Source organism: Labeo rohita, chromosome 18, assembly GCF_022985175.1.
Source record: "Labeo rohita strain BAU-BD-2019 chromosome 18, IGBB_LRoh.1.0, whole genome shotgun sequence".
Taxonomy (NCBI): Eukaryota; Metazoa; Chordata; class Actinopteri; order Cypriniformes; family Cyprinidae; genus Labeo; species Labeo rohita.
The window spans coordinates 19,938,595-19,951,301 of NC_066886.1; the positions used below are offsets into that span (position 1 = coordinate 19,938,595).

Below are 12,707 nucleotides of genomic sequence, written 5' to 3' on the forward strand. Positions count from 1 at the left end.
TGAATGTGACATCACCATCAACTGAAGTGAGTGTGGCCCTGCCCTCCAAGTGGCAAAATGACTGAATGGCAGCATTGGTTTCAGTGTGAATGCTGCAACAGAATGCACAAAACATCAAAAATGAGAAAGAGCTTTGCAACTGACTGTACAAAAAGATTTGACAAGAAATCTGAAGCGTATTTTAACAGACTGCCGAAAGCTACAGAAAAGAGAAGCAAATGGATTGTTGTAATTCACAGAAACAAACGAACTCCAGGTAGCAAAAACACAGATTTGCAGTTATCATTTCATGTTGAATTTTGCAGTAGACTCATAACCTATATACTGTATTATAATATATTGCATTGGCAACTCAAAAATTAAATATTTACCATGTTAAATATTCTGCATAACTGAATGTTTGGTCACGCTTTATTTTAAGGTCCAATTCTCCCTATTAACAACCCATTAACTACAGCTTTTGCATCAATAAACTCCTAATTTGCAGCTTAGTAATTAGTTAGTAAGGAAGTTGTTAAATTCAGGTATTGGGTAGCATTGGGGATGTAAATTATGGTCAGGCAGAATAAGTGCTCTGTATAAAATAAATTAGAATATGGTGACATGCCAATCAGCTAATCAACTCAAAACACCTGCAAAGGTCTCCAGAGCCTTCAAAATGGTCTCTCAGTTTGGTTCACTAGGCTACACAATCATGGAGAAGACTGCTGATCTGACAGTTGTGCAGAAGACAATCACTGACACCCTTCACAATTAGGATAAGCCACAAACATTCATTGCCAAAGAAGCTGGCTGTTCACAGAGTGCTGTATCCAAGTATGTTAGCAGAAAGTTGAGTGGAAGGAAAAAGTGTGCATGAAAAAGATGCACAACCAACTGAGAGAACCACAGCCTTGAGAGGCTTGTCAAGCAAAATCGATTCAAGAATTTGGGTGAACTTCACAAGGAATGGACTGAGGCTGGGGTCAAGGCATCAAGAGCCACCACACACAGACCTGTCAAGGATTTTGGCTACAGCTGTCGTATTCCTCTTGTTGTGATGATTTGGGGTGCAGTGTCATCTGCTGGTGTTGGTCCACTGACCATGGTGTTGGTGTGCTTGACTGGCCAGAAAACTCACCAGACCCTTTACCCCATAGAGAATCTATGGGGTATTGTCAAGAGGAAAATGAGAAACAAGAGACCAAAAAAGCAGATGAGCTAAAGGCCACTGTCAAAAAAACCTGGGCTTCTATACCACCTCAGCAGTGCCACAGACTGATCACCTCCATGCCATGCCAAATTTAGGCAGTAATTAAAGCAAAAGGAGCCCCTACCAAATATTCAATACATATACAGTAAACGAACATACTTTCCAGAAGGCCAACAATTTACTAAAAATGTTTTTTTTATTGGTCTTATGAAGTATTCTAATTTGTTGAGATTGTGAATTGGCAGGTTTTTGTTAAATGTGAGCCAAAATCATCACAATTAAAAGAACCAAAGGCTTAAACTACTTCAGTCTGTGTGCACTGAATTTATTTAATGCACAAGTTTCACAATTTGAGTTGAATTACTGAAATAAATGAACTTTTCCACGACATTATAATTTATTGAGATGCACCTGTATATGTTTTTGGGATAGATGATATGACGATATACAGTAGTCAACATTTGAAGTGGATCAAAAAAAGTAAATCAAAGTTGGCCTAAGACAAGAAAGGGTATTGTTTTGGGTACAACTTTTTTTTATATTTGGTATTGTTTTGGGTACAACTTTTATGAAAGGTTTTGATCCACTTCAAATGTTGACTACTGTATATAACATTGATATAAGTGATAATCAACCCATTTTGTATTTAAAAAATGTGTTCACAGGCAGATTTGCTTTATTTATTCCCCTGGCATCAAAATCAGGCACATATAAACGGAATAAACGTCAGGAAACACGATTCCTGGCTACATATCAATATCCGTCGCCACTGGATCTGTGGTAAGTTGTAAGGAACACTATATTGAGTCCATCAACCATTAGTTTAAACAGATTATCATTTGTTTTACTCATGTTTTTGCCGCTTCCCTGTTAAATTAATTCATGGAGCCGTCTATTTTGCCACTCAGTCTGGCTGAGGGGATGTGTTCCTGTGGGAACGTGACATCAATGCTGGGAAAACTACTGAATTACTGTATGAGGATATGAAGTCACATTGTGATTGAAGTCACAATTACAAAACTTCCCATTGTGATTTTTTATTAACTCTATTGAGGAAGAAACAGGCATAAGAATCCCATTTATATATATATATATATATATATATCCCATTTATTTCACATTTATTATATGTAACACAAAGATCCATCTACAAAATGCACGTTTTTGCACTAAAAATTATACACTAACTTTCTGTATCACCCTATATCAATGTTTCCAGTTTTTACAGTAACTGCCTGCCACCTCATTTCAAGCCTCCGACTCAGAATTATGACAGAAGGGCTGTGGGAGGACCAGGCGAGACAAAGTCATGTTCTCGACCTACCTCAGTGTCTCCACAGCTGCTTATTCTCAGCAAAATTAGGTTCCACTCAGCATAACTACACTGTGAAACAGTTTTGAGATTACTTCCAAGGTTATCACACTTTTTAACTTTGACCTTTCACTGAACCATCAGGAGCCGTGACTGGGCCACAATGAATGTCTTATTTTTGGCCCCAATAAAGCCCAGAGGTATACAGAAATGTTTATTCTGGGCTTCCTTCCTTCTGTGTTGTTGTTGTACCAATGTCTCCTGTCTGTTATGAGATTAACATTAGTAGTGAACAAAAATGTACAGGAACTGGGTGAAGGGTCACTTAGTTTGGCACTCACTGAAAAAAAATTCCACCCACTTTGAGGAAGCGGTAGAGATATCAGATTAGCAGGAAGTGTGTGGAGGACAATTACAAGCCTCCCAGGTCTGCCATAAAACAAAGTCTTTGGCTCAAGAGGTGCATCTGGAAGAGAGGATGTGAACTTGAACTATCATGCTTGTCCAAAAATAATAATAATGGCTATACACACCCAAGACACTTCACACAACCAGTCACTGACAAAACAAGAGAAATTACTGACTGTCAATCAATATAGAAAAGTGTCAATAAAAACAGTTCAAAATAATGAAAAATTATTATCATTATTATTTGATGAATACAAAGTTCAAAAGGACATAATTTATAAAAGAAATCTTATATGTTTACTTCTGATAAATTTAATGAATCCTTTAAAATATTATTATTTTTTTTAATCTTGTTGATCTGAATATTTGAACAGTAGTTTATACTAATTTGTGTATCATGCTGTCAGCTAGAGTTTTGTTCCTACAGAACGTCATTTTAGGATGCTGCTCACTACAAAGTTTAAAGAGAGGAAGACTGGAGATTGTGGGCATAAGGCAGAAATTTTTCCGTTTGTGCCACTTTGTAGTTCTAGGAAGTGACTTAAATGCCAAATACACACTAATTCATCATCATCGTTAATTCATCATCAGAGGAGAGATGAAAATAGACACAGATTGAGGAAAGACCTTTTGTACAAAGAGATCAATGTCAGTTACGTAATATAAAAGAAGGAAAGTCACTCTAGGGAGAGGAATAGGGGAAAGTACATGTGGCAGACTTTGTAAAAGTGTACCATGCATTTGTGAGATAGATCTGTGTCTGAATATGTGGACAAGTGTTCATGAGACGGACCTATTAAGTAGTTGCTATATTCGATATGGTTATTATTGCCAGATTAGTATGGGGATTTTGTGCATATCTGTTGGTTCCTTAAGCCTTCTACACACTGCACGATTTTAGCAATTCTAAAAGATCATTGTTGATCACTCTGTGCGACATGGATCTAATAAACTTGGGTACGACATCCATGTAGACTGTACGATGATGACACCTATTGACTCGTAGGCTACGATGCACGTTACTATAGAAGAATAAAACATCACCAGCATGTGCTAGTGGTAAACAAAAAGAGCATAATGAATCACACTTTGGCAGCTGTTTTTATGTATGCTGAAAAAAGTGGAAGCAGTGAAAGAAGGAGGAATAAGATCGTGAGGTAAGCAGTTTTAAGTTTTAATGTAATGTCACATTGATTTCATGTGGCATTTTTATTGGCTGGTCAGTAAACGTTGGTCGTGGCAGCAAACACACTGTGCGATGATCAGGCTGAATTTTTGACACTGCCAGAAAATTATCGCAGGCTATCTTTGGCAGCAAGACTGTGACAACGGCCGTCTTTGAACCTCTCTCACTGTACGACATAGGACCACAGATTAGGAGTCACAATCACAGAAATTGCCACGATTGCTTCACGATGCCAATCTTTTGTCTGGGACAGCAGAAAATCGTGCAGTGTGTTTTGGGTTTAAGCTATGTGTGAGAATCCAGAGTCCAGAATGGCTGAGGAGAACTCTATTGATCTCTATAGAGCCATGTGTGACAAAATTAGTACAAATAGCAGTCAGGCTCTGCTAATCAAATGCCTCTGATTAACTGATCATCAGAAATTGTGGCTGCAGAACTCTAGAGCAGGGGGTCTCAACTCTGGCCCGCAAGATCCATTTTCCTATTTCAGCTCCAACCTAGTCTAACACACCTGCACAAGTTAATCAAGGTCTTTAGGATCACTAGAAAATTACAGGCAGGTGAGTTTGCAGATAAAGGTTAGAGTTAAACTCTGCAGGAAAATGGATCTTGCAGGCCAGAGTTGAGAACCCCTGCTCTAAAGGCCTCAGTTGACATGTTAAATAATAAAGTTCATGACAGTACAATTAGAAAAATATGGGACAGGTATGGCATGTTTTGAAGGGTTGCCAGGGTTTTTTTTACCTAAAAAAAACAGCGTATTAGCACAAACACCTCATACCAAAAGGGAAGCTTTTGGGCTTGTTTTGTAGCCACATGACCTGGAGTAATTGAGCTGAACATGAACTCCTCTGTATACCAATTTTGTATTTAACTCTGTATTCTAACCATCGTTTAACCATTGTATTTGTAGTAAAACAGTTGCTGCTAAAAGTGGATCTACAGGCTTTTCCATCTTGGCTTTATTTTTGTTAAATATATAATTACACTGTGTGATATGTCATGTGATGTTGTTCATCTGTGGTTTTGTTTCAAAATTTTAAGACGTGCCAAGGACCAGATCATTTTCACATGACTATATATCAGGGAAAGGCAACGTTGCGTCTGGAGTGTTGATGTCCCGCAGAGTTCAACTCTAACACAAAAAAAAAACCTACCTGTAGCCCTAGTACAGGGGTGGCTGCTGCCTTGTAGAGTTTTGCTTCAACCCTAATCAAACACACCTGAACTAATCATGGTCTGAAGGGTAACTAGAAAGCTAGTCTCAGCCTCATACGTCACACGCATGGGCTGCTGGCTGGACCTCTGATGCATACAGCACACTTAGCTGGAAACGCTTCAGGAGTTTCAAAGTCGTCATCGGATTGGTTAGATTATAAAGGATTTGCGGGAGATCTGTGTGTCACGGTTTTTAACGTTCCATCTGGAAGCAAAAATGCCGTGATATCAAATCCTTTCATGGAAGAAGAAAGCTGTCGTGTTTACAACTGTGATGATGAGTGCTTATCAGGACCAGCTGAATGCTGGATTTTCAAAAGTATGTGAAAAATGTAAAATTCGCAGCATAGAAACTTTACTCCAAGTGTTCCACCAGTCTATTATTGCGGCGACATTTCCACACCCATAAACATGACGTGGCACAAAACAAAACATGACTGGTTGCTTTATCTGTCAGTCATATGGCCTCTTGGGCAGGCCTTAACCATTCAAAGCGGCCAAGGTTCCCAGACCTTTTGTCGTCCGTCTATGCCAGGGGTGGCGAACGTCGGTCCTGGAGAGCCGCAGCCCTGCAGAGACAAGCTAATCAAGGTCTGTAGGGTTACAGAAGCTACAGGCAGGTGGGTTTTTATTAGGGTTGGAGCTAAACTTTCCAGGGCTGTGGCTCTCCAGGACAAGAGTTTGCCACCCTTCCCTAGTAATTCTGAAAACCTTGTTTAGCTTGTTCAGGTGTGTTTGATTAGGGTTGAAGTTAAATTCTGCAGGACAGTGGTGCTCCAGGACCGACTTTGCCTCAACATTCAACATTTAAAGTTAACATATGAAGTGGTGTCATTGCGTCATTTCTGACTTTTTTGTTTTGTGACAGGTGTTCATGGGTTCCTTGTTTGTTCTGCCCACTGTTCTTCAGAAAAATCCTCCAGGTTCTGCACATTTGACCCCTTCCAACGATGACTGTATGATTTTGTGATCCATCTTTTCACTTGGAGGACAACCGAGGAATTCACTACACAACTATTACATAAGGAGGCAACATGATGCATTAAGAGCCCAGCGGGTGTAAATTTTTAGTTTCTTGCTATAATTCTGTCCAGTCAGAAGATGTTAAACATGTTTAATATTTTGAGCCAATTTTAGAACAAATACTGTATTGTTTTCATTTGTTATGTGTTCATTTGTTAAGAATTGAGTGAGTTTGTTGTGTTCAGAACAACAAAGTCTTTTAGCATGTAATCCTCATTCATTTATTGTATGATGGCTAGTGTTTCTGTTAGACATGTTGTGTATTCAAGCCTTTACATTACACTGAATACATTTTATCATACATTTTAACCCACAGTCTTGGTGTTGCTATCAGTTCAGCTATATGGTGACCTCTAACCTACTGTAGTAAACAATCTAGGGGACTTTCTACTGAGAATCAGTGTTTGTCCCGTCTCCCCTTCACCTTAGTAATACTTTTGTGCAAGTCGTTCACAGAAGCAACTCTCTCTTTGCTGATTTTGGGCAGGGTGGGCGTTGACAGTGATGATCCATGCCAGGATGCCGCACTCCTACTCGCACTACCAGAATGCCACTCAGGCAAACGCTGACTATTGCTTTGAGTGGAACAACTGCGGTGGTTGCGTGTTTGAGGACAGCTAAGTGCGCTGGGATTGAGTCTGGGGAAGGTGAGTTCTGGGTGAGTCACTGTAGATCTGGAAATTTGGGTGCGTGTTTGGGTATCATGTGGTCTTGTGATGGAGTGTTTGAGTTCCAGCAGTTGTTCTTTGGCCAGCGTCAGTGCTGCTGTCAGTTCTTCCCTTTCTTCACACTCATGCCTTACTGTCTCCTCAAGAAAGGACTTCTAAATGGCAAAAAAAGGGTGGAGGGACAGAATGAAACAACAATATTGCATCATACCTATCACAGATCCATACAACTATAACCCACAAAACTCATCAAACTCCCCTCAGGGAGATCAAAAAACCCCTGTCACCATGACCAGTTCTCCACATTAACTGAATATTTACATTTAAGTGTAATTATAAAAATATGTACACAGTACAACAAATATGTACTAAATAAGCTTTAGCTTAAGTAGCTACAGCAGCTTTAAACTTTAAACAAATGCCGTTCCCTTAATTTACAATAAATCTGTAACCCATTCTGATGTTTTTGACATAAAAGACCATTTAGGAAACTCTGTCTGGAAAAAATCTAGCACAGCTGGAAAGTGACATGAGCACAAGAAAACACACGTGCCTGTGGAAACTCACATGCTCGAGGAATACTCCAGTGTTTTCACACACAAGTTCTGGGAATTCCCAATTTACGTCACAGATGCACATGTGCTTAAGACTGAGGTCATGATCAGTATTTGTCTCCAAGATTTCACCAGCTACAATCTTCAGGTGAAACACTGTCATCTAGTGGTCATAATGAAATACTGCAGTATACAAATTAATTCAACACTGCTCAGACTCCAACCTCACCTCATGTTCAGGATGTTCATGTATGAATTTGCATTTATGTATATATATATGGCTAGTGCTAAAGAAAAAAATTAGATGAATAACTTTTAAGCTTTATTCTAATTGGCTGACAGACATTCTAAAAGGTCTATATCGGCAAGTCTATGAAGTACGTACAGGTTTGTAGTAGGGTTATTCATCAGCTAAAATAAATGAATAAATAAATTAATTAATTAATTAAAATGAAAGCTAAAATAAAATGTATATATTAGATGAAACACTTTAAAATGAGATATACTGTACCGGCAAATAACTAAAGGAAGGTCAAGGAACTAACGTTACTAATTGGTTATAAATATAAACTAAAACTAGACAAACATTAAATAATAAAAATAAAAAATAAAAAAAAATAAAAGACAAAAGAAAACTTAAGAACTTACTAAATAAATAAATATTAATACAAATTCTTTGTATTTAAATAACACATATAAAACAACATTTCCCAAGTTGGGAAATTTATGTTTTTTGAAGAAAACATTCCAGGATTTTTCTGAATATAGTGTACTTTAATGGTGCCCAATGGGTTGAAGGTTTAAATTGCAGTTTCAATGTAGCTTCAAAGCACTCTACACAATCCCAACCCAGGAATAAGGGTCTTCTCTAGATAAATGAACGGTCAAAAAAATAAATACATTTCTATACTTAATTTTTAAACACAAATGCTCATCTTGTACTAGCTCTGTGATGCACATGAGGGTCTTCATGCATTACGTAATCACGGAGAAAAAAAAAAAGTCACGCATTGTTAGTTCTTCATCTGTGTACTTTGACTCAAAAAGGTAGGGAAGGGTGAAAAACTTCATCTCATTTTCTCTTCCAACTTCAAAATCATCCACACTGTTCGACCAACACCGTTGTTTTATTTTTATTTTTTGGTAAAGGCTGTTTGACTTTCTTAGCACATTCGATTTGTAAACACTTGGTTGTTGCTTCCGCCTATGCTACATGTGTGAATACGTAATGCGCGAGGTTAAGCTAATTAGGGGTGTGAATCGGCACTATTTTCACGATTCGATTATGATTATCATGTCGATGATTTGATTTGATTTGATTTGATTTGATTTGATTTGATTCGATATCACGATGCATCATGATTATATCTAATTTAATATTGTGCATTTTTATTAAATTATATAAGCAGGCTACTTTTTAAAATAATTACACATTATTTAATAAATCAAACAATTGTTAAGAATCTAACCAAGTAAATATAAAGTAACTGTAACTTGGGGAGGGAGACGAGAGGCGAGCGGATCCAAATGCAAGTGAAAAATGAGCCCATGCACAGTAAAACAAAGTCCATGAATTGGATAAGTGATGAACGCGGACCCTCTCATCTAAGTTTTGCTTTCAAAGGTTCGTTTAGACCATCACAAAAAATCTCAATTAGTAAGTAGTCCGGGAGGTCTGAATGATTATCTATGGCCAGAAATTCGCACACATGCTGTTCAAGTGACCGCGGGCCTTGTTTCAGTCTGAATAATATTTTGGTTGTGTCCATACCTGTAGAATGTCCGCGTTTAAAGCTGCTGGATCCTTGTTTGATCGAGTATTCTGTAACATGGAGAGGGAGACATGAAACGGGCGGATCAAAGTGCGACCTTTTATTGGTTTTGGACAGGGACATGGTCGCAAACAGGCAGGGTCGGAACAATAGCAAACAGGTATATTCGGGCAAGACACAAGAATAGTCCGTGAAGCAGGCAAGGGTCGTTCAGCGGCGAATGTAATCCGAAGGGAGAGGCAAAGGGGTTATCCGTGAAACGAGCGAGAAGTCCAAGAGGCAGGCGGCGAGACAGGCGAAACGAGATGACCAGGCGAGAAAGCTAAACACAGGGAACACACGCAAAACAACAATGCAATAACCACAATACTTGGTGAGATACAGAGGGAAGTCTGAGGCTTATATAGCTTATGTGAACTGTTCGTGAAATGTACGTGCGACCTCTGGTGGCGGGCAGACCGGACAGGATTCATGACAGTAATGAAGGGGGAAAAAGACTAATTGTGATAAACAAAAAGTCCTTTCAGTATCTAAGAGTGCTTTAAGTAGTTTACAGACAATCATGGTTTTGCATCATAAAAGTATTCAGAGATGCAAGTGCATTTAACTACAAAACAAGCTTCAAGATAAACAAAGACAAAGACAAGACAAGGCAAGCAAATATGGGCCATAATACGAAGTCAACACATTTAGGCCGTGTGTCCACCAAAACATTTTTCCCCATGGCTAGCTTGTTTTTTCAATTGTTCTCAATTGGAAAGACACGTTTTTAAAAATGCCAGGAGCCTGCCTAGCATTGAGCTTGTTTTTGACGTTGAGCTCTGAGCATTCAAGCATTTTCTTCTTGGTGCCGAGAGTTGAAGAATGTTCAACTTTGAATAAAGCACTGTGTTCATCACTGTGTTTCAGCTGGCTAAAAACACTTCGGTGGACACGCAGCCGTAATTCCGTGTTTTCATCCCATAGAAAACCGTTATAAGGAAAACGTTTAACAAGGCTTAATGCATTAAAACAGTGTTTTTAAAAGACCACACTCAAGTTTGTCCCGTACATAGTATGATTTATTAATAATTTATTAGTAGTTTATTGAGTTTGGTCATTTAAAAACCCAGTTTTAATGCTCGGAAATAAGCATTATTAACTTCTCCAATGTTGTTCAGCCATAGTACAAGCAGGGTGGTCGGTATTAGTCCCGCCCCTCCTCCACTCTGATTAATTAGCTGATTAGAAAGTGACAGTAATGAGTGCAGCGTTTTAGTCAAAGTTGAACATTTGAGAAAAAAAACACCCGAACGCTCAGCATTCAGCATGAAAAAAGTTGTTTCAACACATGTTTTTTAAAACGCACTCCTGGCTCCCACTGAGAACAACTTAAAAAATATGCTCGCCGCGGGGAAAAACGCGTTGGTGGACACGCGGCATAAGTGTTTTAGAATGTCCCTCTCAAAGCACATATCCTATACAGTGAAGCCTGCCGCGATTGTCTCTAGCACGCTGGGAAAAAGGGGAAAAGGCAGAACTCATAATTGATTCTGAGCATGTTCCCCCCTTTCGACTGAAGAAAGAAAGACATGAATGTCTTGGATGACAGAGGGGTGAGTAAATTCTCAGTAAATTTTTCTTCTAGAAGTGAACTAATCCTTTAAACTTGCATAAAATTATTTTAAATTTAAAAGGAAAAATATTAAAGGTTATTACATTGCTAGAATGCTATAAAAGTAGGTGATAATCCCAATTTACACTGTAGCTCATGTGTAACCAGCGCTAATCAAAAACACACATCAGTTTTTTCCCTGCACACATACCCACACACCAACCAGGCATGAAGATCATCCACCCACACATACACTGCATAGGCCTGCCTGCTTAACAAGGCATACACTCTCTAACTGCACTGGAGAGACTAGAGCGTGTGTCAGTAAAGGTCAAACGCTATACAGGCATCTGTGTAGACACAGTGACCTTTGCTTCACTCCTCTCCTCATCTGACACATGATGCCGCAGAGAGTTTATATCACAGCATCTGACCACAGTGTGGCAGACTGAGCAAAACCCCAGTGCAGGATGATGATCTTAGTGACAAGGACTAAGAGGTCAACACTTTGCAGTTTAGCATTGCCCATATAAGGGCTTCTATTAAACAACAATGCAAATTAAACACTACGGGTTGGAAAAATGGTCTTGATGCAAGTTAAACATGCAGTGACAACCACACAAATGTTTTCTATTCAATAAATCTGACTAAATCAAGACAGTTTAGGCAGATTAAAGCTTCAGTGTGGAATTTATATTCCAGAATACCATTTAGAAGTAGATCCCACAACACTAAAGTTTGTAATAATTCCCAATGGCTCACTCCTGTTAGTCATTTTCAAATTAATGGCAGATAATAAGTTTCTACTTCAAAAAATGCTGTTTCTATCCATCAAAGGAAATGTTTCATGTTTTCCACAAACATATTAAGCAGCACAATTGTTTTCAACATTCATAATCAGTGTTGGGCAAGTTACTCTGAAAATGTAATCAAATTACTAATTATTGATTACTCCTTTTAAAAGTAAGAAAATTACTGTTCTGATTACGTTATTTCAATAGTAATTAGTTACATTACCAGTTACATTACTGTTTTTTTCTGTGCATCCATGAAATTTACGTGAAATAGCATGTTTGTGTATTAAAATATTTGTTATTAAAGCATCAACATTCACAAATCACTGTTTTTACTAAAAGCAATAGGCTGCTGCATGCGTGGTTGCAGAATGCATGAAAATGCACGTCGCAACAGAGGGCGGCGCGGGACAAGACTTGATGGGCGAGTGTGGGTGGGCAGAGACAATGAGTTCAATGAGTATCAAATACTTTTATAGAAGTTGATGCATTGCTCAAGAAGTTTTAATGTGCCGTGCCACCCTTTCAGGTGTTTTCAATTGGATATGGAGTTTTTCATGGTTGAAAAGGTTTTCTTCCCCCTAACTGACAACGCACAATAATGCTCTTGCCTTTGACAGAAATAAACTCAAAATAATGATTGTATTTCCAGCTACAGAACACGTACTTTCCTCTATCCATGCTGACTTTGTTTACATTGGTAGTACCCGCCTCACAGGCGCTTACCAGTCAAAGTAGGTCTCAGGTAGAGAACATCGCCAACAACCTTTTTACAATCTAGATGATAAAACACATTCTATCGGCAGTGATGTAACGCAGCGGTAAAGCATGCTTATAAATAAGTAATGCGTTACTGCCCAACACTGTTTATAATCATAAGAAATGTTTCTTGAACACAAAATAAACATATTAAATTGATTCATGTGACACTGAAGACTGGAGTAATGGCTGCTAAGAATTCAGCTTTATATAACATATTAAAAGAG

At 38.5% G+C, this 12,707-nt stretch overlaps 1 protein-coding gene across 1 annotated transcript in view; it reads right to left on the reverse strand.

Moving 5' to 3' along the window:
- Positions 1-6,450: 6,450 nt before the first annotated feature.
- The window catches only part of lekr1 (leucine, glutamate and lysine rich 1), a 137,525-nt gene continuing 131,268 nt past the window's right edge, over positions 6,451-12,707 (reverse strand). The window contains exon 13 of the mRNA XM_051135539.1: positions 6,451-7,162. Within this exon, the coding sequence (XP_050991496.1) occupies positions 6,737-7,162 (426 nt within the window). The 3' untranslated portion in view covers positions 6,451-6,736. The remainder of the gene's footprint in view (positions 7,163-12,707) is intronic.